This window comes from Erythrolamprus reginae, unplaced genomic scaffold, assembly GCF_031021105.1.
Source record: "Erythrolamprus reginae isolate rEryReg1 unplaced genomic scaffold, rEryReg1.hap1 H_9, whole genome shotgun sequence".
NCBI lineage: Eukaryota > Metazoa > Chordata > Lepidosauria > Squamata > Dipsadidae > Erythrolamprus > Erythrolamprus reginae.
The window spans coordinates 84,334-111,718 of record NW_027248537.1 but is presented as its reverse complement, the minus strand read 5'-3'; the positions used below and the strand labels follow the sequence as shown (position 1 = coordinate 111,718).

Genomic DNA, 27,385 nt, shown 5'->3' with positions numbered 1-27,385 from the left:
CTAATGAGATTTCAAGGGATCAGAATGAACTATAGAAAGTCTAAGACATTAGCTGACTATTGACTAATACTTAGGAATTGATAAAGTTGAAACTTTTAAACCAGTACGCTAGTAAGACCAATACAAATTATATATTATAGTTTTTTTATTGTTATTTTAATGACTTAAATATACATTTCAATTATTTGTATGCAAAGATTTTTATAGTTAAATGGCACATTACCTGTGTCTCAGGAATAATAGGGCTGTCTTCGGGAGAGATCCTGAACAAGGTAGATAAAGGTGATGATACAATTACGGGATTTGGTTTCACAAATCCACTCAGATCACAGCTAGGAATGTCATTCTCCTCCTTCTTCATGACAAGGGTATCCATGACATAGAAGACGTTCCATGGAATCCAGACTGTATGGTACTGAGTAAGGAATGGTGATCGTTCAAACACTAAAGTTAATGATGCACCACCATTTGCCACCAAGTCAAACCTAGGTAAACCAGATAATTATTTAGTAATACATCTTAAATTTATAGTTTTCCAACTGATATATACCAATTAAGATTTAATGGTAATAACTCTTCTATGTTGAGCACAACTCCTTGTGAATTCAGAAAAAAAAAATTACTGTATTTTTCAGAGCATGAGACAGCCTTCCCAAAAGAGTCTGAAAATTTAGGTGCATCTTATACTCCGAACGTAGGGTTCCCCCCCCCCAGTCCTAACTAGGTGTTAAATATCTTCCTGGCTTCCTTCTCCCCCCAGAGAAAGTTTTTTCCTGCCCTAAGTCTTTGCAGGCTTGTTTTCATTCCTACTCCCTCTGAAAAAGGCTTTTTCAGCCCTAACCAGGGGATAAAATAATGTGCTGAAGCTGAACAGACTAAAGGTGCTAGCCAGATGAATACCTGGTAGGTAGATTTTCCCCCTATTATTCTCCCCCCCAAAAAACTAAGGTACGTCTTATACTCAGGTGCACCTTATACTCCAAAAAATACGATATGTAATTTTCTTAGCACTGGTTTAATATTGGTGCAAACCAGGATTTTTTGCTTCCCAATGTAGCTGATGAATTTGATTCCTCCTGGTGGTCACTTATCAAAGTCCAACAAGTTTCAACCTTATGACACTTAGCTATTCTACAGCCTATCCGTGCAAAGATTCTGATATAGAGATAGAAGGATGAAAACTGCCATATTTCAGGTGCATGAAAAAGCTTACATTCCATCTTGACGAGTGATTGTATAACCAAAATCAGGATAATGTAAAAAAGAGACATTAACTCCAATTAGAGGTGTTCCATCTGCTGTTAATACTTGACCCCTTATAACAGATGCAAGACTGTGGAGAAAGACAGAAATTTAGATCATTCAGACATTTTACAAATTAGACTTTGTCCAACATTATATTATATTATATTAATTTCATAGTATTAAATGCAGTTTAATTTCAACGTCATTTCAAATTCTTATTTACTTCTAGTGACTCTTTCTGTTAACACTTCGATGTGTGTGAACATGCAATATCTGAATACCAAAAAGTTGCATCAAGTAAATACAGCTCTTCCCACTATATTTTGTTGCTACAGGACCTTTTTAGATCTGTATATTTCTTTCTATGAAAATGTTACATGCAGTAATTTATAATGCAATCCTATGTATGATTACTCTATTTAATTTATTGAATTTGAAATGTTAATTCCATGTTGAATGTATTAGAATTTGAGCTTTAGCATTTTCAACTGCAGCATCTTTCTTTCTAACTGCAAATATGAGTACAATCATTTGGTAGTAGATTTCATTCAATCATAAAATCAACACTTCAAAATGAATAGCCAATAGGAAAAGTTCAAGAAGCAATGCACCCTACATAAATGAGTTTTTTCATTCTTCAAATACTATGAGCTATTATATAAAAATATTATTAATTCTATAAATTTCAATTTGTGGTACATATGAACATATGTATGTATTTTTTTCAATTTATAGGATATGCTACAACAGGAGAACATTATATAAATGGCTACTACTGTGTACAATTCCCTGATTAAAAATATGAGGCTTTCTGAACTGCAACCAAAGAAAGCATTCCGAGTCATTGGGTAAAATGAATAAATTAGTAATGATGTTTTGAAATCAAGACCTAACTTTTGCACTTTTCCAAAGGCAAGTGTTTCGCTAGTTTGTTTTTAGGCATGCTCTTTAGGGAAGAAAGTTTGCATCTTTGGGAGATGCAAAATACAGAATTTATGGGAGTTAATAAATATTTATCTATTACTTTTAATCAATAGCTGAGTCATGTGTTAAGCCAGATTAATGCAGCTAAATTATTCCAGATAGAAGACTTAGTATAAATTAATACCTTCTTGCCAGAAGGCACAGAATACCTGCTTTCTGTTACCAGCTTATTTTGAAATGTGTAACTGCTGAATAAAGCCTATGCAGGTTTATGCACTGTACTATAATAGAGTTCATAATGTTACTAAAATAATTTATAATTTATATTATGTAATGAGTTTTGTTTTAAAAGTACATTACTGCCTTCTCTTCAAAAGTATTTCACATCTATGATATACTTCTAGCAGCGCTAACTCAAATCAGTTGGGGAGTAAAGATTTGCAGAACCCTAATGTCTACTGGGACATAAACACCAGAAACGAAAAAAGGTGTGTAAACAGACTATTATGTTTGCATAATAGCCATACAGTTTGACTTCAAAGTCTAAAGGTTTCCAACTATCTTGGGGAGGGGGGGGGAGGGGGGGGAGGGGAATAGAACATCAGAAATGTAAAAAAAGTCCTTAAGACATTATTTTTTATTTAATACAATGATAGTCACCTCTTATTGAATGGGCTTTCCCCAGGAATAACATGTGTGCTTTCTGGTCCTATAAGAAAACTGATCCGATCATAAAAGGATTTAGCAGCTTGCTGAGATGGTGATTGCTGACTTTGGCTAATAATATCTTGTGGGTCAGGCAATCCTCGACAGTAAGGCTGGTTTTGGCAGGAACTCTGCAAACAGCAGTCAGGGTCCATACAGTCAACTAATCCATCTACAGACAAAAAAAGTCAAAAGAAAACCAGCAATATTTATTAGTAATTTTTTCTAATAATTACATGATTGCTGTATTGAACGTAATATGAAATAAAATTAGAAGTTTAGCTTCTTTAAAAGGGTAGGGAGCTCTGATTAAATAAAGAACTTAACACCTCCTCTAGTGATCCTAGGAAAAGAGGTTTTACACAGAAAAGACTGGAAAAGGACCAGACAGAGTTTATTCTTTCTTTCTTGAAAGTCTGTGTTAATCAACTGGCCGTAATCTTCACCTGCATCTTTAATAAACTAAAATAAATAAAATAAAATAAAAACACAAATGGAGGTGTCTTATGCCCCTTCTTGCTTCAAATGCTCTACTATCATCCCGCTGGCCAAGAAATCCTCCATCAAGGAGCTGAATGACTACAGATTATTATTATTATTATTATTATTATTATTATTATTATTATTATTAATGGGATTTGTATGCCGCCCCTCTCTGTAGACTCGGGGCGGCTAACAATAGTGATAAAAAACAGCATGTAACAATCCAATATTAAAACAACTAAAAAAAACCCCTTATTATAAAACCAAACATACATACAAACATACCATGCATAAATTGTAAAGGCCTATGGAGAAAGAGTATCTCAGTTCCCCCATGCCTGACGGCAAAGGTCGGTTTTAAGAAGCTTACGAAAGGCAAGGAGGGTGGGGGCAATTCTAATCTCTGGGAAGAGTTGGTTCCAGAGGGCCGGGGCCGCCACAGAGAAGGTTCTTCCCCTGGGTCCCGCCAAACAACATTGTTTAGTTGACAGGACCCGGAGAAAGCCCACTCTGTGGGACCTAACTGGTCGCTGGGATTCGTGCAGCAGAAGGCGGTCCCGGAGATAATCTGGTCCGGTGCCATGAAGGGCTTTATAGGTCATAACCAACACTTTGAATTGTGACCGGAAACTCATCGGCAACCAATGCAGACTGCAGAGCGTTGGTGTAACATGGGCATATTTGGGAAAGCCCATGATTGCTCTTGCAGCTGCATTCTGCACGATCCGAAGTTTCTGAATGCTCTGGTTTGGTTGCTCTGACATCAATAGTTATGAAAACTGTTGAAAAATTAGTGTTGTTCCACCTGAAAATTATTATGGACCCACTGCTAGATTCCTTGCAATTTGTGGACAGAGATGGGCAGATGATGCTATTAACATTGCACTGCACTACATCTACAACATCCTGAATCGCCAAGGACCCACAAAAGGGACCTTTTTTAGACTTCAGTTTGGCGTTCAATGCCATCATTCCAGAAACTCTTCTCTGCAAAGTGACTCTGCTAGCTGTGCTTGACCACATTTGTAGGTGGATTATAAGCTTTCTAGAAGATAGAAAGCAGCAGGTAAAATCACACTGAATACTTAAAACATTAGCACAGGAGCCTCTGCTCCCCAGCTGTGTGCTCTCTCCATTATGCTTTTCTCTCTATATCAATGAGTGCATCTTGAAGGATTCCTCTCTTAAAGGACTGAAGGTTGCAGATGATGCAAAAGTCATTGGTCTCATTTGAGATTGTGATGAGTCCTTTTGGATATGTTTGTATATGTGTATACAAACAGGAGGTTAAACAACTGGCCCTATGGTATAGCCAGAACAATCTGGAGCTGAACACATTTGAAAGAGGTGATTATTGATTTTGGGAAGAGTCCCCATATTCTACTGCCTCTTACAATATCCTGGTTTTTATAATTTTCCAGGACTTGGAATGGACATGTAACATTAGAACTATAATTAAAAAGGCACAACAAAGAATGTATTTCCTGCATCAACTCAGAAAGCTCAGACTGCCCAAGGAGCTGTTGATCCAGCTCTACAGAGGAATTTTTGAATCTGTCATCTGTACTTCTGTAAGTATCTGATTTGGTACAGCAACCAGACAAGACAGGTACAGTCAGGACTCCAAAAAAATCTATTGCAACCAGTCTTCCTTCCATTGAGAACCTGTGTACTGCATGAACCAGAAAAAGAGCTGACAAAATATTTACAATATTTGCATAGAAGAGAACAACTGAAGAATTATTACAGGAGATAAGTGAGGCCACCTGTGGTTGGGTGGGGCTGCTGTAATTAGTGCTACAGATAAAAAGAGCAACGTCCTGATTTAGCCTTGTGGAAGTTTATCTGATTCATAGTTTCGTCAAGATCGTGGATTTGCTGTTTCCCTGTTCAAGATTGTGTGTGGACTTTCTGGATTTTGGAATTTGGACTCAATTTCCCAGTTCCTAGGTGAGAAATTGGATTGCATTTAACCTGTGCCTTGTGTGTACCAGAAAATCCCTTTGACATTTAAAAAGGGAGTTTTTTCTGCTTTTCTTTTGATAAAGACTGTTGGTTTTCCTTCTATCACGCGGTGTGTGTCATTCTGGACTAATTACCGTGTAATTACGGGTGGTTGGGACACGCTGGTAGAACAATTTTGTGTGGCCACACACGCACACACACAAACAGCTAAAATCCTTAAACAGAATTATAATCTTCTCCAGAAATTTCGATTGTTAGTAAAAATCCACCTGAGTGGCCACAGTTTATTGGCAATTCTTGCTCTGAAATGCTCTCAAAGAAACAATCACATTTCTAATTGGATGAATGAAACACAGGCAAACTAGGAATGTAAGAAATACCTGTACTTCTTGCTATTCAGAGTGTGTGTTTGTGTGTGTGTGTGTGTGCATGCACGCGCACTCTGTCTCTCATTCAGTCCTGTCCAATTGTTTGCGACTTCCTGGACAATTCCCTGCAGTTTTTTTATCCAGGTTTTACGAAAGGATAAGAAAACTCTTATCCTCCACCAGAGGACAGAGAGAAAGTGAGTAGCCAATGGTCACCCACCTGGCTTGGTATCCAACATGGTACCAGAACTCACAGTCTCTTGGCTTCTAGATTGGTGCCTTAATTACTACACCATACTGTAGTTCTCTATGTTAATATATACAGTACTGTATCAATATTTAATAAGATGCAAGAAGCTTTTTCAGACACATCACTACTGGAAGAATTTAGATTATGTCATACAAGGAAGAAGGGTAATACATGTTATTAATAATATACTCTCTTTCTTGAACCAAATATCATTGATGAAACAAATTTTACACTAAAAAGGAATTAGGAACAATACATGAAGACCTCTGCAAGGCATATGATTCACAAAAACCACACGGATTCTTCTTCTGAAGAAGAAAGTATAAATATTTTTGAGAAGAGAATGTTGAAGTATTTTTTAAGAGAGTAAGTATATACTGCACCAAAATAATGACTTCAAAATAATTCAGTGTATATTTATTAAAGGTGTGCAGCAGATTTCTTCAAAATCTATTGGTATGATTAAATAAAAATATTGATACTTAGGAACAAAGAAAGCTCTCATATATATAATTGAAGTTTGAATTGACCTAGTCCAATCATGTCTACACTGATGGGAAAGATATCCTCATGTCTACACTGATGGGAAAGATATCCTCAGAGGTTTAGAAAGGGGCATCTTTCTCCACTGTATCAATTAACCCAATTCCTGTATGCAAGTTATGTGCTCTATCAATAAAGTATGTTTAATATCCCAAATGTATATTTAGAAATATTGTCAAAATTTTATCTTAGCTGTGACTAAACTTTTTCTATTCCTATATCTCTTCTTCTATTCTTTCATTGATATGTTCTATTACTATATCTTCTTTTCTATTCTTTCTTAGATATATTTTACTATGAGTATCTCCTCTATAACCTTTATCATGTATTTTACTATGTGTATATATATATATATATATATATATATATATATATATATATATATATATATATACACCCACTAAAACCCTCATTGTGTACTGTATTGGACAAAATAAATAAAAATAAATAAATAAATAAATGTCTACATATTATAAGAAAATTTTATTTTTGGTATTTAAAAGAGATGTGAAGATGCTACATAAGTAATACAACCATAATTTGTTGAGAACAATTTAAAATGTCCAGAATATTGATGGATATTTAGTAGCTAGCATCAAATTTGATGGACAATTAGTAGCTGGCATGTAGCCCTCAAATCCATCTTATTTATTAATTAAAATAGTATGCAATGATTCAGAACAAGAATTTTCCGGTATAATATTTTCAGGATGCATTTTTCTGCTAATTATCAGCAAGAATAAGATAAAAGCAATGAATGCTATTGCATTAGCTTAACACACTGAAATATTTATGAAATGCAATGTTCAAAACCCACAAAAAATCCTGCTATAAAACCACAATCTTGCCCAACTGTGTGATGTTATTGCCTTTCTTGTTATGGGCTTTAGTCATCAAAACCTTATCCTTAAATATTCAGCTAGTGGCTGAAGACATTTACTACTCAAGATTAAAAATGTAGCAGAACCTACTTTTTAAAGTTTCTAGCTATTAACTAAGTTAAATGGCAGCAGTGAAAACATGCTAAATTAATCTGCTCTTAAAAACATTATGTAAAAGATTAATTGTAGTGTTGCTGTGTTCATTCCTAATGCTAAAATAATACTTTAATCAGCTTTTTGAATAAAATGAAAAAGCTTAAGTTACACAAGCCTGTAACAGTTGTTTTCACAGAAATAACTCCCCATTATCATTTTACAGGTATGACTTAAAATTCATTGTGAAGCACTATGAAAATATCTACATTTCTCTGTTTGTTTCAAGCTTCTTATTAACCCCCCCAAATTACATTTGATTTAGTCTCTTATGTTAAAAAAAATAATCTGGATGATATTTTTTAAATTTTCAATGAAAAACACAGAGTGTGTGATCATTTAGGAAAAAAAATACTTCTGAAACTTCAATCTCAATTGTTTAAAATAATGATAAGTGAGAATAAAAAGTTTCTCCTTACATTTAAAAGAATACTTATCTGAGAACAAGAAAGCTAAATTTATAAAATTTAGCCACAAAATTAATAGTACATGCAAATTATTACACTCCTATTGATATACCTCTAAAAATGGATCAGCTGTACCCAGATTAAAAGATTGATGGACTCAGTTACAGTGCCAATGTGTGCACTGTTTGAAGTCTAAGGAATCAGATTAGGGACAGATTGGCATCTGTCAATATATGTATACGATTAATAAGAGATGACCCCACTTGGATAACATGTAATCAATCAATCCATCCATCCATCGGTCAGGTACAATATACTGTATACAGTCTCATTTAGTAAATTATCATTTATATATGGTACGTCAATTTGAACCTCTATGCAAAATTCATCTATGCAAAATCTTTAAACATACTTTTTAAAGGCTAAAAATATAATATTGTTTTTACAAGATGCACTGCAATGTAATGTTGATAACGTTAATTCCATGGAAAATTCTGGGAAAATATTTATGAATAGAACTTGTTACAGAAACTTTGTCAACACATGCTTGTTAATTTTTCCACTATGTACTGAATCTAATATTGTACAAATGTGGATTTATTCAGGCACTGTGATGTTTGTCATTCCTTTTCCTAACAGACTCAGAGTTGGAGAAACTTTGGAGGTCTTCTAAGGCAACTCCTTGGCCAGAACAGGAATCTCCAAACTGGCTCAGATTAATAGTTGTTCAACCGTTACTTGAATACCAACAGTAGCAACTCCAAATCAGGAAGTGAGCCATTTTGCTCTTTATTTGTGGTTAGGAAATACTTTTATTATCCTTGGGAGGTATGAAGCATAAATCAACACCATGTTTCTTGTGATAGTATTTCAAGTATTTGAAGACTTATAGTCATTTAACTTCTCTTCTTTGGGAAACCATTTCCCCTTCCTTTTTCCAACATATCAGTTCCTGAAGTTTCACCAGATTCTGACAAAAGAATTTTAATGGCAAATGGATTCTATGCTGTCTAAATAATTTATATATAGGGTCCAAATATAATTGCCACATGCAGTCTCAATGGAGTTTGAAGAATAAGTTGTAAAATACATATGATATATTCAAATAGAAGAGAATCTAAGAAGCTCACAATTTAACTCTAGTGTTCTTGGTGTGTTTTCTATGACCTTGGTTGGCTAAGAAGGAGAAAGCAATAACAACCCCCACCCCCCACCCCCCACAAAACAAAAAAGTAAAGAAAAAGACAAAAACATATCCTTTCCAGCACCTAACATCTAGATAGGCAGGAATAACACCATACAAACAATCTAGCACAAAACAATTCCCTAATCAGGGAACTACCAAAGAGAAAACCAATTCCACGCCAACATTGGCAGGATAAGATGCTATATAAAAGCAGGGAGTCCACGATAACTTACACTTGTTATCTACAACAGTTAAGTAATGAAATGTCAGCAAGCAAACAACCAAACTCAGACAGCATTAGGATTCCACATAAATGTATATTAGTTTACACATCTATTTTGTATTGTTATTATTAAACCAATGTATATATATTTATTATCAACTTGGGGGTTGGGACCCGTTTGGGGGTCAAACAACTGTTTCACAAAGGTCACCTAAGACCACGGGAAAAGACAAATTTCCCAGGCTGTTATGAACTAAAGCTTCTATTCTGGTGCCTTGGAACGTATTTTTATAATCTGACCAATCAGCCATTTACAGTGGAGGTGTCCCTTTGACCTTCCTGCCAATTAGCTTAAAGCTCTGTTGGGAGAATTGGCGCTGGACTTATGGTTGGGGGTTACCACAACATGAGGAACTGTATTAAGAGGTAACAGCATTAGAAAGGTTGAGAACCACTGTTTAGGGCATCCCATAATCATAGAGTGGATACAGAAAGTCTATATATCCCAGATATAATACCAGGTTTTTAATATCGGACCAAGATAATTTGAGAAAAATGAAAGAGGGGAGTATTCTTGTTTTTTCCCTTCTGTCTTCTTGATCCTACAAGGCTGGAGAATTCCAAGATAATACAGGTAGCCCTTGACCTATGACCATTCATTCAGTGACCATTTGATATTATGACAGCTCTGAATGAAGTGGGCTTACAATCCTTATTCAAAGTTACAACTGGTGCAGTGCCTCTGCAATCAGGTGAACAAAATTTGGACATTTGGCAATCCACCACACTTATTACTGACTCACAGACGCACTATCTCCCTCTCTTATTCTGTTGGGTTCCCTCAGGTTTTAAGCCTGCTTCCAATCCTGCTGGGTCCTCCCCATCTTTCTGGATCTCATCTGTTCCCACTCCAAGTCACTTTCTTTTTAGTACTGCAGTAGTCTATCTGCCGAACATAGTGGTGGTTGCATGGCACCTTTCTGGAACCAGCACCCATTTTGATGAATTGTGGCTGCTTCTGGGAGGGGCTTGCACTGGGAAATGAGCAGGCCATTTTACTTCTTCCTACACAATGGAAGCCAGGTGGCTTTGTCCCTCTATGCCAGGGGTCCACAAACGTTTTACACAGGGGGCCAGTTCACTGTCCCTCAGACTGTTGGAGGGCCGGACTATTAAAAAAAACTATGAACAAATCCCTATGCACACTGCACATACCTTGTTTTAAAGTAAAAAACAAAATGGGAACATACTATTTAGAGGGGGGAGAAGGTCTGAAATTGGTATATGTTTATGTTTATGTTTTTATTTTATTTTGTTGACATCTGATTGGCTGTACAAGGTTTTCTTGGCTTATGAAAAATGTATAAAGAAAGAAGGAAGCACTTTGGCATAATGGTTAATAAGTTGCACTTTTTGAAGGAACATTAAGGGGGAAATTTAATTAAAAGAAAATGAATGTAACTGGATGACAAAATTAGAAAAAAAACTTTTGCAACTTTTTTGATGATTGATATTAGTTACTAACAAAATACTGCATTTTATTCATGGAAAATTAGATGGTAATTTAAATTGTTTGAATGTATGTTGAGAAAAAAAATAAAAAAAAGTATCCCCCCCCTAAAAAAAACAGTCCTTCCTTCCTCTGTCCCTCCATTCATTTCATTCTTCCTTCCTTCCTTTCTTCCTTGTTCCCTCCATTTCTCCTTCCTTCCTTCCCTCCTTCCTTCCTCTCCACTTCTCCTTCCCTCCCTCTCTTTCCCTTTTCTTTCTTTCTCTCTCTCTTTTCCCTGTGCTCTTGTTACTCACCGATGGGCTGAATAAATGGCCTCAGTGGGCCGCATGTGGCCCGCGGGCCGTAGTTTGGGGACCACTGCTCTATGCCTAGGAAGTCTGTGTGACAAGAAGATATCTAAGGCACTAAAAAGATAAGTGATTGATTGGTGACAGGGATGAGGAAGATGTGGGACTCAGTGGAGTGGGAAGCAGGCCCTGGATCTGTGGAAACCCAGTGGTGTGGGAAAGGAAATCCAAGCCTATGGAGACCTAGTTGAGTAGGAAAGCAAACCTAAGGTCTGCAGGGACAACAGCAGCATAAGTTGCCTCAGGGGAAAGGAAAGGCCTTGGAATATTTGGAATAAGCCTTGTGTGAGTTGGTAGTACAGACCTGGCCCTGAGCTAGGTTTCCCAGTCTCCTCCATCCCAAAGACATTCTTGCACTCCCCTAACAGGCCACATGGTCATTTAATGACTGCGCTGAGGAGAAATGGAATGGGGATATTAAGTAAGACAATCATGTGAGAATCTCACTTAATGACTATTATGACTTGTGATCATAATGGGCATGCTTCCTTATAGTAACAGATCACAGGCTACCTGTATATCACATTTTTGAAGGATAATCCCTAGAGCAGATGTAATTCATTGAAGTGACAGCTGGTCTGGCCTTCCTCACAGCACCAAGTCAGGAAATTAGTGACAGAGGATTTGGGAAATGGACCCCAGGGACCATCAGCTTTCACCCACTCAAGATCAGAACCACTTGACTTTGTTGATTTCTTGAATATTTTAATGTCTTTGATCTTACAGTTCAGAATATACCTGAAAACTGTTCAGAGAAAAAGTACAGAATAATCAGGAGCTATCTGATACCTTCCAAATAGGAAAAGGATAAAAATAACCCCCATAAAAGAAGATGACCAAAAACAATGGTTATTATTATTAAATCTTAAGCAGCATAATTAATATTAACATTTAGTGTTTTTCAAATTATTAGATTTGTTTTTACATTGTTCTTGTTATTGTTGTGAGCCGCCCCGAGTCTACGGAGAGGGGCAGCATACAAATGTAATAAATAAATAAATAAATAAATAAATAAATTTACATACATATATATTGCAGGAAAGCAGTGAAAAATTAGATGACATGTATCATATTTTGAGTGTCCTTTTGCCACTGTACATAGCTTCAATTAAAAAAAATAAATACACAAAGTTGTCCCTGCCTGTCAAGTAGAGCTATTTATGAGTTTTTCTAATTCTTTCATTTGTATAAAATATAGCAGCATTTGATCTGCTGTTGATTTGACACTTACCAAACCAGAATCTGAAACTACCTGGGTCTTTACCTTTCATTGGTAAAGTAATTTTTATTTTTATTTATTAATAAATTTATATGCTGCTCATCTCAGTTTGAGGCTTATTTTGAGGACTCTGATATATTTTTATTCCTTAAATAGTAGTTGACGATAAAAATTAAAGGAAGAGGTCCAATTAGTTTGCACTAATTCAAGTTTTTTATAGTGATTTTAAAAACTCAGATGGTAAAGAATAAGAAAAAAAATGTAATGATCATTCTATTTCATTTGTTCTACTTTCATTTTCAAACATGCTATAATAGATCTCTAGTTGCTTTAGCACTTGGTAGGATTAAAATAAACTGGCTAGCACACGCTACAGTTGAAATGCATGATAAATATATGTGTATTTTGTTTTGCTTTAAACTGCATCCTAGTTCCATCACTTTTCAATAGAAAAAGCTATTTAAGAGTCTGTGATCTCACTTGTCAAATCTGTCTTATAGCTTAGTATGAGAAAGTTTAAAATCTGAAGAAATAAAATAACAGTTCAGCATTTTGTGACATATCTGTGACAATAACAACACTGCCATTCTACGAGTTTTATTCCCCCCCCCCCTATTTTCCAACATGGCTACTTTTTTTCTTTCTGCATCTTTTAAGATGGATCATATTACACTGCCCATCTCACCTGTGACTCTAATTTTCCTACTGGATTAATTTTTTTTCACCTGTCAATTTATGGATATTTAACTGAGTAATAAGTAATAAATCTGTTTGGGTCACTGGCTAATATTTTTTTAATAAGAGGGGGGGGGGCTTTTGAATTCAGTATAGTAGATTTTGTAATGTCTATCAATGTAATTCACCAATTTGGTAATATCTTTTGCAGAAGTATTATCTACCTAGAGACAAAGGAGGAATTAAAGTAATAGATTTTTATTTAATTCGTTGTACAGACATAATGATACTTAGCAGGATCATTTACATGAATACTAAATTACATGTATTGCTGGGCAGGATGATGTTTCTGCATAATAAAGAAATGTCCATACTGTTTATTTGATTATTACAGAAATTAAAATTTATTATGTTAATAAGAGGCATAATCTATTGCTTTCTAATTATAATTTTAAATACTTAACCTCAGTATTTTACACAATATTAAGTACCAGTAACACTAGAAATCAGTATTATGGCAGATGATTGTTATGTTCTGAGACCAGAGTTTTACCATGTATTTAATTTAATCTAATATTAAACTGTCCCCCTTAAGAGATATGTAACTTTCCTAATAATTTTGTGTTTTAGATACCCTCTTACCCCCCAAAAAATAAGACATTCCCTAATAATAAGCCCAATCGGGCTTTTGAAAGCATGGCAATAAGGCCAAGCGCTTATTTCAGGGTTAAAAAAATATGTAAGACAGGGTCTTATTTTTTGGGAAACACAGTATTCTACAGGGTGCATCTGCTTTATATTTTTACTTATATTTAGATTCTGACTGTAGTGTATAATTGTCCAACTACATTTAATATTCCATAGTTTTCTATTGTTGCTGAATGTGTGGATAGGCTAGAACTTAAAATTATTCACATGATAAATGCAGAACAACTAAAAGTTGCTACAAAAGGAGAATACCTTTTGGTATTACACCCATAATTCAATCCCTGGGGAGGGTGAAACAGCTTCCCCAACCCTGAGGCCCTCTGGAGGCAGAAAAATGACCTATTTCCCAACATCTGGTGTGGCCAGTAGGTTCTTATTTCATCCTCCCCAGGCTCCAAAGACTTCCCTGGGAGCCACGGGAAGGTAAAAACTCCCTCCCCCTTCCCCTGGAAGCCAAAAACACTCTCCCAGAGCCTCTGTGCGAGCCAAAAATCAGCTGGCTGACATACAAATGCATGTTGGAGCTGATCTAGGGCAACAGCTCTTGTGCCAGCAGATATGGCTCTGCATGCCACCTGTGGCATCCGTGCCATAGGTTTGCCATCACTGTCTTAGACAATTAAATAAAATATAAAGAAGTGACAAAATGGTTAACTAGAAATGTACCTCAGCATCCTCTTAAACATGCAAGGTGAAAATGTAACTGTAATTATTTCAGAAAGAGAGGACAGGCAAGAAGAGGCTGGAGGAATTGGCAACATGGAAAAAATTATCCATGCATACTGAGAAGAGCAATTTGAAAAATCAGGCAAGGAAGTTATGATATGGCCCACATGAAAGGGAAAGAGGAATATAGATTTGAATGTAATTCAAAAAACAGAATAGTTTTGCTTCTGTCAGGAATATGAAAGTTGGGAGGATTTAAAATGGGTAATGAAAACCTCAATTTTTAAAAAGTTGGTAGAAATGTTGAAAAATACAGTTAATAAAGAGTTATAAGTAGTCTTTGACTTACAATGGCAATTGAGATTGGAATTTATGTTGCTAAGTGATGTGGTTGGAATAAATGATTGTAAGTTGAGGACAGCCTGTATGCAGTATTAGGGTTGACACTATTGCTGATAAAGGGCAGTTAAAAAAGAAAAGCTTTTATGAAGCTATTTCTCAGCATATTACTGTAACTTTTTCAAAACTTAATCTGAAAATGGATTTCACAACCATTTTTGTTGGTATGCACTTTTATGATAAAGTTCACTGGATTATTGTATTTGCTCTTTGATAGATATACTATCAGTTATAATCTAATGTTCACTAATGGGTTTTGATGTACACATTTTGCTTGCTATAACCAGCACTTAAAAGATTTGATAGCATACAAAATGAAGGCAATAAATGTTGAAGCACATTTCTGCATGTATCTCATCCCAGGTAGTAAAAGCTCTGTATCAGTCTCACAGCAGTATTTTGTTCACCTGATTAAGAAGTCAATAATTTTACATTTTTTAGCAGTGCAAGAATTTTGCTCTACATCTCCTACCTCCTTCGTTGTCCTTGCTGTCAGTACATAAAGTTTCCATGGCGACATCACATCCTGCTCCCCTCCATCCAGGCTGACAAACACAATGCCAGCCGTTTTGGTCAAGAGTACATCTTCCATTACTATTACACAGGCCGGGGCATCCCTCTGTTAAAACAGACAAAAAAGATATACTCCATGTGATGTAAATATTGCTAAAATATTTCAGTCTAATTAAAATACAAACAGGGGACACTTACTGGGAACAGGCCTTCAGAACAGCACAAATACTGTAATTGCACATGGAGAGTAACAGCAACATTAACTAGGATTCTTATTCTTAACTAAGTGGCATCTTTGATTTGTCTGACACTTTAAGACACCACTTACCTGTGCATGAGAAAATATATCTAAGAAACCACTAAATACCTGCGGGCCAGACAAAATCATATTTTCATTTTCTTTAGTGAAACAGCAGGCAACAGCATCACAGCATATAACATAGCCTCAAGATAAAACAATAGTGCTTCTATTCTTAAAAATAATGATTTGATATATTTGTATCACAACTTACTTATGTAGATTTTGTTAAGCTCCTTGTTTAAAGAAGTATTTTTAAAATTCAAAGGAAGGTATGTTCCTTAGTACTCAATAAAAGAGAATGTTAATTTCATCTGGTCTCAGAGTTGCCGTATATGCATGTGAAATTACAGTGCTTTAAATCAGAGGTCCCCAACCTTTTTTGCACCAGGGACCGGCTTTAAGCTAGACCAGTTTTCCATGGCCCGGTGGGGGGGGGGGAGCTAGCTGTCAGCGGCGCCGTAAAAGGGGCGATCAAGAGAGGAATGGGTGAATGAATGGACGGAGGGTGGGAAGGAAGGAAGGAAAGAGGGAAGGGACAGGAACAGAAGAAGGGTGCAAAGGAAGCAAGGAAAGGTGTGAAAGGGGAGAGTAAGAGAGGAAGGAGTGAAAGAAGGGAATGAGGGAGGAAAGAAGGGAGGAAGGAAAAGGAAAGCAAGAAATGGAGGGAAGAAAGGAAGGAAGGAAAGAAAGAAAGGAAGAAAAAGGAAGAAAGGAAGGAAGAAAGGAAGGAAGAAAGGAAGGGTAAAGGGACAGGAACAGAGGAAGGAAGCAAGGAAACTTATGAAGGGGAGAGTAAGAGAGGAAGGACTGAAGGGAGGGAGGGAGGGAAGAAGGTAGGAAGGAGAAAGAAAAGAAGAAATAGAGGAAGGGAAGGTAAAAGAGAGAAAGAAAAAGAGCAAGAAAGAAAGAAAGAAAGAAAGAAAGAAAGAAAGAAAGAAAGGCAACTTCAAAGAAAGGCTCACTGAGCATCTCTCACTCTCTCTTTCTATCCCTCTTTCTTTCTTTCTTTCTTTCTCTTCCCTTATCTCTCCTCTTCCTTTATCTCCTCTCTCTCTCCCTCTCTCTTTCTCTCCCCCCTCTCTCCCCCTTTCCCTCTCTTTCTCTCTCTCCCTCTCTTGCTATCTCTCCCCCCTCTCCCTCTCTCTTTCTCCCTCTCCCTCTCTTTCTCTCTCTCCCCCCTCTCTCTTTCTCTCTCCCCCTCTTTCTCTCTCTTCTTCTCACTTCCTCTCTCTTGTTTTCTTTCTGTCTCTTGCTTTCTCACTCTCTCTCACTCTTTCTCTCTTGTTTTCTTTCTCACGCTCTTTCTCTCTCCCATTCTCTCTCTCTTGCTATCTCTTTCTCCCCCCCCCTTTCTCTCACTCTCTCTTTCTCACTTTCTCTCTATCTTGCTGTCTGTTGCTATCACTCACTCCCGTTCTCCGTTCTTCTCAGCGGTGACGCGCGCACGCCCTGCCCGCCTCACCTTTGCGAGAGCACTTTCGCCCCGGGCTCTCAGCAAGGGGGTTTGCAGGAGAGGTGGGGCCGGCGAAGGTGATATTCAATGTCGGGGGCACACAGGCGGTTGCACGCGCTCCCTAACTCCCTGCTAGCCCACTCGGAATATTCAAAATAAGAAAAGCCTTCGCCGGCAAAGGTTTTTCTTATTTTGAATACTCCGAGTGGGCTAGCAGGGAGTTAGGGAGCGCGTGCAACCGCCTGTGTGCCCCCGACATTGAAGACCTCCGCTTGACGCCGGCATTTCCTCTCGGCGTCAAGGAGGCGCAGCGGCGGGCGGAGAGAGGGAAGGGGGGGGGGGGGCAGCGGCGTCCCTCCTGGCCTTGGCGGGCTGCCCGACCCTCCCCACCTCCTGCAAACGCGGCGGGCGGCGGGGGGAGAGCGAGGAGCCGGTTCCGGCGGGCGCGGGGCTTGGCTGGCTGGCGGGGGGAGCGCCGCTGGTGGTGCGGAAAGGCCGAGGGGGCCCTGGCGCCGCGGACCGGCTGAAAACCCCCAACGGCCCGGTGCCGGTCCGCGGACCGGCGGTTGGGGACCTCTGCTTTAAATAATTGCACAAAGTATATGTCAATTTTATGACTATACTTTATGCCAAAAATACATTCCTTTCCACAGAATAAGCAAAGCTCAGAAAATAGTGAAGCAGCTTAGCATCTAGTCTAACAAACATTAGGATTCAGGCTGCATACGGATGGGACAGGACCAACAAGATTTCCAACTAAATGTAATAGCTGTGCGTATTTGAGTATTTAGGACGGACAAAATGAAATACCATAAGGACCACAATAAAACATTGATAGACTGAACAAAAACACGGTAGTGACGTGCTTCAAGACAGAGCGGAGAGTGATTATATTTTTTTTGTGACAATCTCCCTAAGGCTTTTGTTCTGTTACCTTTATATCCTATCTTGTCTGCTTTTATGGCCAAGGAGGGAAAATTTGGGAAACAATTAAAATTATTTAATAAATCCAAGTTCTATTTTTTAAATCTAACATTACATCAAAAACAGTATTTGTCAATTCATATTGATGAAAACCTGGCATGCAGCCAACATGACCTGTATGAGAATGATGACAGTTTATATAAATATAGATATGTAAAATTCTAGTATTCCTTATCTATGAGTGTTGTAAGACATTCACATAAGCAAATAAAGCAGAACTATAATTGTTAGCTACAAATAAGATTTTAGGACTTAATTTTTACTCCACACGCACTAATATATAAGATGTGCCATTTTTTTCTGACTATATCTCTGGGTTCTATAACAGGATTCTTTCCAGGGGATTGACAATATTATTGAAAGAATCTGTTTCTATGTCTGTTAGACTAAAACAATTATAAATGTATTCCTTTATTTATCTACATTAGTACAAATTAAACAATAATTTAATTGAAATGGAATATAATAACATCTCATGACCAGGTATGATGAAATTATTGTTATGGATGTCATGTAATACTACCTGGCTGAGATTATATTGGCCTGCTTTTTCTTTAGCATTTTTTGCCACCTGTACATTTTAACTATACACACAGAAGATGTATTTTAGTTTTGAAATAATTTCCCCCCACTTTATTACTACATAGGATACACATCAAGGTATTGCAGACAATTTGATGCAGTTAAGAATAGTTCTACGAAAGCCTGGATATTGCCATACTCTAATGAAAAAGCACAAATAAGGAATAGAAGAAAGGCAATCTGAAAAAAAGGGGAGCACTGATAATAATAAAAATAAATAAATTAAATAGCCAAACTTCTAACAACAACTGAAGATATGGAAATATTTGCTGTTTAATGGCTTTCAATTTTGCAAGTAAAATAGATTTGACATATTGCACCGATTTTCTTGCAATTTTTAGTAATAAAAGCTTAGTGATTGATTTTAGTGTATAGTACCAATATTTTTTAAAAATATGTCAAGATATTTGAATGCCAAATTCAGAGTTAAAGCATTACATGTTTCTTTTCTTTCACATCAGACCTGAACTCATGTTTTTGTTATAAATTTCCAGGTCAGGGGGCCTTCTCATATCTTTTTCATACAGGAATAATTGAATGTCTGTTCCAACAACAAAGTTGGGATACTTTTCAAAGACACCACAAATAACAAATACTTGTAATCTTCAGCATCTGAGAACATCAAAGTGAATCTATTTATACACATATCATGAAATTTAACAAATTGCTTAGTAAAAATGTTAACAGATAACAAAAACATTAAGTCTTCTCTTATCTAAGTCATATGGAAAGTAACACGAATGAAATCTGTAATTCAGTGAGTATGAATATGTTGTACTTGCCAAGTCTAATGGAATGACCACTATAATATACATAAAGATATATGAAGGCTTGTAGAGATACATGGAACTATGTCAAGTAAGAGCATATACAGTACCTTTAACTATTTTATCCAAATAGTGAGCTTGAAAATTAAAAAGAAAAAGAACAGACATTTAAGAATTTTTCAGAATTCACAAACAGAAAAAGTAATGATTTATTGAAAAGAGTGGTCCTTCATTTCAAAGCAGTATACTTTCACTGTAAATAATCATATAAACATTAAGCAATTAAAAATCTAGATTTCAAATATACTGATTTATACCTTTCTACAGCTACACCCATGGAAAAACATGAACAATTTTAATTGTAGTGCGCTTATATGGTTTGTGACTTTTGTTGTCAAGGTCAACTGAAAGTCTATACAGTGGTACCTCGTCTTAGGAACTTAATTTGTTCCGCGATGAGGTTCGTAAGTAGAAAAGTTCGTAAGACGAAACAATGTTTCCCATAAAAATCAATGTAAAAGCAAATAATGCGTGCAAACTCATTAGGAAAATCCAAATTTTAAGGCGGGCGGACAAAGTGAAAGCTAACGGAGTGGAGACGGACAGCGAGGAGAAGTGAGAAATTGAGGTCCTAATTGAGGCTAACGCCGCCCCAAATTGCTCCCAAAATCACCCCGCCAAAAGCTTCCTACATTGCCCCAAAGTCTTTTGGAAGACTTTGGAAGCAATTTGGGGTGGCATAGGAAGCTTTTGGGTGAGCAATTTTGGAGGCAATTTGGGGTGGCACAGGGACCATCTAGAGGGGTGATTTTGGGAGCAATTTGGAGCGGTGTAGGAAGTTTTTTCGGGAGCTATTTTGGAGGCGATTTGGGGCGGCGTAGGAAGTTTTTGGATGGGTGATTTTGGGAACAATTTGGAGCGGTGTAGGAAGCTTTTGGGGGAGTGACTTTGGAGGTGATTTGGGGTGGTGTAGGAAGCTTTTGGAGGGGTGATTTTGGAGCGGATTTGGAGTATTGTAGGAAGCTTTTGGAGGGGTGATTTTGGAGCGGATTTGGAGTGGTGTAGGAAGATTTTAGAGGGGTGATTTTGGAAGCGATTTGGGGCGGTGTAGGAAGCTTTTGGGGGAGTGATTTTGGAGGCGATTTGGGGTGGTGTAGGAAGCTTTTGGAGGGGTGATTTTGGCAGCGCTTTGGGGCGGCATAGGAAGCTTTTGGAGGGGGGATTTTGGCAGTGGGATGGAGCAGCTGCGGGGAGCAGAGGAAGTGGAGGGCTAGAGGGGAAAGTGGCAGGGAAATGGGGTAGCTCTGGCGTTCCCCGCATCAGGACTGCAAGTGCAAGCAAAAGGAGGTGAGGAATCCCGGCGGGGGCGGCAAGCAATTGGGAAATCCCGGTGGTGGCAGTTACAAGGCAGGGGAATCACTGAGGCAGTAACAGAGCCCACACACCCGGGCTCAGGTTCGTAAGGTGAAAATGGTTCTTAAGTAGAGGCAAACAAATCTTAAACACCAGGTTTGTATCTCAAAAAGTTTGTATGAAGAGGCGTTCGTAAGACGAGGTATCACTGTATTTCGTAGAATTTTAATAATAGACTAGGGAAAGTTTGGTATAACTCCTTTTTCGTCATAGACATCTACACAAAAGCATGAAAAAGTTTCAACAGTTGCTATTCAGAAGATTACTTTGATTCAGAAAAAAGTACTTACTCATCATGACCACTGATTTTTTTAATCCTCCTGTAACATTTTCTAAGTTGGTGGCCATTGATGTATCTTGTAGGAGCACAGTAAAGAATTATTTCCCTGTATTTGCACAAATTTCCCACCATTTAGCCAAATTGGAGTTTAGATTTAGTTTTTGCTATTGAGAAAGAAATTTCTCTTTATTACAGAGAATATAAATATTCTCAGGATATACAGAGCAGTATATCCACCCTTGATGATCTCTATCATAGCTTTCCTTAGTCATATTTTTCTAAATTAAATAATTCTATATATCCCAATCTTTTTTGAAATAAAACTGTTCCATCCAAAACATTCAGATTTTCTTTCTCTACATCTATTTATTCCAGTAGCATGTTCATGAAAACTATACCTAGTAGTCAAAGTGTATAGTGCATTATAGAGCTGTTTAAAGGCATTCCAATTTGATTTTAAATCCTGTGTTTTTACAATGACCCTTAAAACAGAATTCATAGTTTTCATAGCTTTGAGTTATCTACCACAAGCGCCTCAGTAAATCCTTTTTCTGGTCAGTAAATAATTGTTTATATTCCATTGTTGTATATGAGAAATTAAGCTTTTCTTTATAATCTCTCCAGGTAATCACATTACTTACTCTGAATAATAGCTGCCATTTTCAGTTCGGAAAACAATTCTACAGCTTTTCCAATTAACATTTTTATTGCTGCCTTGGATAATTTTATGTGATTCACAAACAGGGGAATTTTACTGCTTCCCCCTTTATTCAGGTAATTCATAAATAACTCAGAAAGACCTATTTTCAATATGGATTCTTGGGAGACGGCACTTTTTTAATCCCTCCATTTGGAGAACTGTCAATTTCCATGAATTATGCAGCTAATTATGCAAAACAAAACACATTATTCTTACTGGGACTAGTATAGATGAAACTAATTGTTTAAAATTTGAAACTGAGTCAAGGTTTTAGATAAAAGCAATATAAATTTGGGATGCAGCATATTTTCAAAAATTTCAAGATTTTTACAATCACATAAAGCCTAGTGTATTTTTTTCCACAGTTTTGGCAATGGTTAAATAATGGTATGTTATAATTTACATAGATGTAATTACCCTTATTTTTCAGTTATTATATATATATATTTGTGAATTATATATTTATCAGTTTTATATTATAATTATACAGTATACTGAATTATATATATATAGATATATTTATATAACTATGCATGATATTGTATTATTTTTTATATTTTGGATATTATTCAATAATCACAATAATGATATTAACATCCAGAAACTAAATGATTATCATGAGTCAAGCTTATTAAAATGTCAATCTCAAATTGCTTCTGCCCACCCAGTTATGTTCTCAGGATGGGTGCATTCCAATTTCCCTCTATTATTAAATGTTGTTATTTTGTGATATTGAGGAAGCACTACTTTTCTGATATGACCCCCCCACTCTCTGGAAAGACATCTCTCTAGAGCAGGGGTCCCCAAACTTTTTACACAGGGGGCCAGTTTACTGTCCCTCAGACTGTTGGAGGGCCGGACTATAAAAAAAACCCTATGAACAAATCCCTATGCACACTGCACATATCTTATTTAAAGTAAAAAACAAAATGGGAACAAATACAATATTTAAAATAAGAAGTAATTAAGTAATAAAGTAATTTATACATTTTTATTAACAAGTAAATTTAAACTTAAATCAAGAAACTCCCTCCGTTTCTCCTTCCTTCCCTCCCTCCTCTCTACTTCTCTCTTCCCTCTCTTTTCTTCCTTCTCTCTCATTTGTTTCATTTTTCTCTCCCTCGTTTTCTCTCCATAATTTTCTCATTTTTCTCTTTCTCTTTTTCTCTCTCTCACTCTTTCCATCTATCCCCCTTTCTCTCTCCCTCTTTCTCTCTCTGTCCCTCTTTCTCTCTCTTCTCTTTCTTTCTCTGTCTCTTTCACTCACTCTTTCTCTCTCCCTCTTTGTATCTCTCCCTCTTCCTTTCTCTCTCCCTCTTTTGCCCTCTTTCTCTTGCTTTCTTTCTCTCTCCCTATTTATATCTCTCCCTCTCTCCCTCCCTCTCCCTCTTTCTTTCTCACTCTATTTCTATCCCTCTTTCTCTCTCCCTCTCTATCTCTCCCTCTTTCTCTCTCTCTCACTTTCTCTCTATCTTGCTTTCTCTCTCTCTCCCCTCCTTTTTCTCTCTCTCTCTCATACACCACGCTGGCAACAGAGAAAGAAAGAGAGAGCGGAGCGCGGCTTGCCAGTCCACGGCCCCCTGGATGAGCAGCTCTGCATGGCCCCAGCACTGGACTTCGCCGTCGCCCCCGCCGCCTCTCCAGCTAACCCCCTGAATTCACCCGAACGGAAGCGGCGGCGGTTTCAAAGGACCAACATACGTCCACCCCTTCGCCCTCCATGGTGCCCAGCGCCCAGCCCCACGCCGCCTCCGCGTAGCGTGCTCGAACTCTTCCTGCAGGAACGGGTGGTGGGGTGGAAGTGGTTGGACTTATCTACACGCGCACTTGCTGATTGGGAAGAGGGGAAAAAAATCTGCACCTCCAAAGAGGGGAGGGGGGGAAGAAAGAAAAAAAGAGTTCCAACTTGGCGGAAGGCGGAGGGGAGAACCAAGTGTGCTGCAGCAAGTTTGCTTGGCTTTCTGGGACTGTGGAGTGGTGGAGGGGGAGAAAAAAAAAGCCCCAGAAAGCCAAGCAAACTTGCTGCAGCACGCTCAGTTCTCCCCTCCTGCCTTCCGCCAAGTTGGAGCTCTTTTTTCTTTCTTCCCCCCCCCTCCCCTCTTTGGAACAGGGGCGGAGGCAACGGTGGAGTCCGGCGCTGGGGCCATGCGGAGCCGCTCATCCAGGGGGGCGTGGACTGACAAGCCGCCCTCCGCTCTCTCTCTTTCTCTCTTTGTTGCCGGAGTGGTATATGAGAGAGAAAGAGAGAGAACCGAGGGCGACTTGCCAGTCCACGCCCCCCTGGATGAGCGGCCCCGCATGTCCCCAGCGCCGGGCCCCGCATGTCCCCAGCGCCGGGCTCCGCTGTTGCCTCCGCCCCCGTTCAGCTCTGCAGCTGAGAGGCAGTAGCCACGTTCACTCCTCCACCTCCCGGTAATGCGCCCGACCTCTACTTGCAGGAACGGGTGGTGGGGCGGCGCAAAGGGGCAAATGTTTCTGTGTGAGGTGATCACACATGCAGTTTGGAAGGAACAATGCCGGCGTGGCCACCTCGCCGCTGTCACAGCCCTTCCCGGCAGAGCCCTCCCCAACAGCTCCGGCTGCCAGCGCACAGCTCTGCTCGCCTGAAGCCTGGTGTTGAGGCTGGAGAGGGGGCTTCGGCCTCTCGGCTTCAGCGGCCGCCATTGAGCCGTTGTTTTCGCGGTGGCTGCCCTGCGCTTTTTAAATGCGCCGCTTTCCTGCGCTGCTTTCTCGGGCAGCTGGCTTTAGTGGCCAGTGCAGGGTGGCTGCTACGACAACAACGACGCCATGGCATCCGCTGATGCCGAGAGCTGTCAAAGAGGCCCTGAAGGGGGACAGGGCGGTCCCCACCGCCTGTGTCAGCGGCGAGGTGTGCTTGCCTTGTGGAGGGGGGGAGGCGATGGAGGTCAGGGGTTTTCAAGCAGCTGCCTCCCCCCCCCACTCAATGGACAGTTTTTCAATTGCCATCGCCTTTTCCTGAATTTCGCATCCACTCACTGCGGAGGTGAAGGGGAGGAGGTGGAGAGGCAATGAGGCGGGGAGGAAAGCGGGCCTGCAATTGGCTAATTTATTTCTCGCCTTTAGGGAGAGGAACTGTTGCTGCTCTGCCATAGGGCAGCAACAGTTTCTCTCCCTAAAGGCGAGAAATAAATTGGCCAATTGCAGGCCCGCTTTACTCCCCGCCTCCTTGCCTCTCCACCTTCTCCTCGCTCAGCAGCCGACCGCGGTGAGTGGACAGGAGATTCGGGAGCTTATTATATTGATCAGTAAAATCTCGTGAGCCGCCCTGGGCCGGTTAAAAGACCTCATCGGGCCGCATCCGGCCCGCGGGCCGTAGTTTGGGGACCGCTGCTCTAGAGATACGGTAGTTTCCTTTTTCCTAGAGTTCCAAAGATTCTTAAAAACAGGCATTGTCTTTTGAGTGAGGTGGGGGATGGCTGTCTTGCTTTGCTTTGTTTCGAATTGCTTTTCGATTGTTTTAATCTAGGCTGTCTGTGAGTTTTTATTTTATCTGTTTTTTTATGGAGTTTCTTGGCTTGTACACAATTCATATAAAGCATAGTTAACTGGCTGCTGCAGGGACACCAAGCAAGAAATTATTGAGGATCTCAAGCTAAGAAGACTGAAAAAGATGACCTGTGTCAACAATGGACAGATAGATATTATTTCTCAACTTCAGTTCCCCCCCAAATGCAAACTTAAGATCTGAATTGATATGATCTTTAAAAATTAATAAAATAATAAAAGTTTATGATTTAACATATTATATACATTGTTATCTTTACTATATTAGGGAAACATCGCTATCCATTTCAATGACAATCAAATGCAAAACAGTGAGCTTATGACTAAAGATATGAAACTAATGGAGCCAATGAAAGGAGAAAGGAAAAAGAATGGGTCTTAACACTATCATGAAGATGAAATGCCATATATAAACAAGAATATGAAAGAACATGTTGGAATAGAAGAAGAATGTTAAACTGTCTACTGACTCATTACTTCTTTGGAATGTGAAAAGTTCAATTACAAAAACTGATTAATAGTACAATACCATATCAAATAATAACCACTTAGGTAAGTTGCCCATAGAAGCACCATGTAGTTATTGAAAAAAAGTATTTTTAATCTCATGGAAAAGGAAGTTTTGAATGAAATGCCATGAAGCAAAGGAATTGCAGGATGTGTATTTTTTGAGAATAAACACCCCTTTTGGAATTTTGTAATGGAAACATTGTTGGAATTGTGTTAAGAAGTAAAATGCAGAAAAAGTATAATGTATTATATGTACTTCTCAACTTTAAGCATTCCTTCATGAACACCACAAAATTTTACTATAAAAATGAGGTTCATTTATCTAGATATGAAATGTTGTGATAAAATTATAAATATACATTTTCCATATCTCAAACTTTGGGTAAAATATGGGCTGGTTGAAACTGCACACTGACAGATACCTATCAGAAACTCTAATTTGAATATAGGAAAAAAATGTGGAAATTTACTGATATTTAATCACTACCAATGTATATACTAAAATGTAAATAAATAAATATTTTTTCTGTAATTTTGCTTACAATATATCATACAATCTAGTACTGTACAAGGTTTTCATTTACTGTAAGCTTTATTAAGAGATCTCAGCAAAGGCTTTCTAAAACTGAGTTTTCATTAATCATCGATTAAAGATATAAATCAGTATCCTTGGATCATTAGATTTACATATGGTAGCTTTGACTGTTATTGAAGTTATAACTTGCAAAGAGGCCCATATTAAATCCATTTATTTGCATCATCTCTTGTTTAAATCAGGGTGAGCTAATGATTTCATGGTCCTTAATTGGTACTCAGTACACTGTTTTATTACTGATTACCTTATACAGATCATAATAGTGACATTATTTTCAGTGAGAGATAATGCATTCTTATTTATATTGGTATAATCATACCCATTATAAGCTATTTCTATCGAACATAATATTTTATGTTTAAGGTTAGCTTTAAAAAAACACCTTGCTTTTTGCATAAGTTTCAACAATAACTGACATTATACTAACAACACTTAAGGTATGGTAAATTAGATTTCAATGAACATTCTATACAAGTCTACTGTTCTACTGTTATGAGAATTAATGATTAGGCACAATGACTAATACATTAGAAATATATGGCATTGAACCAAATGTGCTTTTCAAGAGGCAACTGGAATTTCTTTCTTTTTCCTTGAAAATATTTTGCTTCTGATTGAAGAAGCGTCTTCAGTTTTTTGGCCAACTGTTTCAGACCGGAGGACTGGTTCGGGAAGTGGGCCAGCTGGCCATCGCTACTGGTTCGATGAACAGGGGCAAATTCCCGCCACTGGTATGGGCGAACCAGTCTGAACAGGCAGCAACCCACCACTGATATACAGTGCATTCAGACCCTCTTCACTTTTGTCAATTTTGCTATGCTGCAGTCTGATTGAAAATTATTTTATTTTTCATTCATCTTTTGTGTCTCCCATTTCTCTTGATTGTTACTGACATGTACCTA

At 38.1% G+C, this 27,385-nt stretch overlaps 1 protein-coding gene across 1 annotated transcript in view; it reads right to left on the bottom strand.

Moving 5' to 3' along the window:
* LOC139155896 (teneurin-3) overlaps positions 1-27,385 on the bottom strand; it is a 155,878-nt gene that overhangs the window by 62,601 nt on the left and 65,892 nt on the right. The window contains exons 9-12 of the mRNA XM_070731260.1: positions 15,333-15,479; positions 2,830-3,046; positions 1,214-1,333; positions 224-485 (exon numbers count right to left, since the gene is read on the bottom strand). Coding sequence (XP_070587361.1) covers positions 224-485; positions 1,214-1,333; positions 2,830-3,046; positions 15,333-15,479 — 746 coding nt within the window. The remainder of the gene's footprint in view (positions 1-223; positions 486-1,213; positions 1,334-2,829; positions 3,047-15,332; positions 15,480-27,385) is intronic.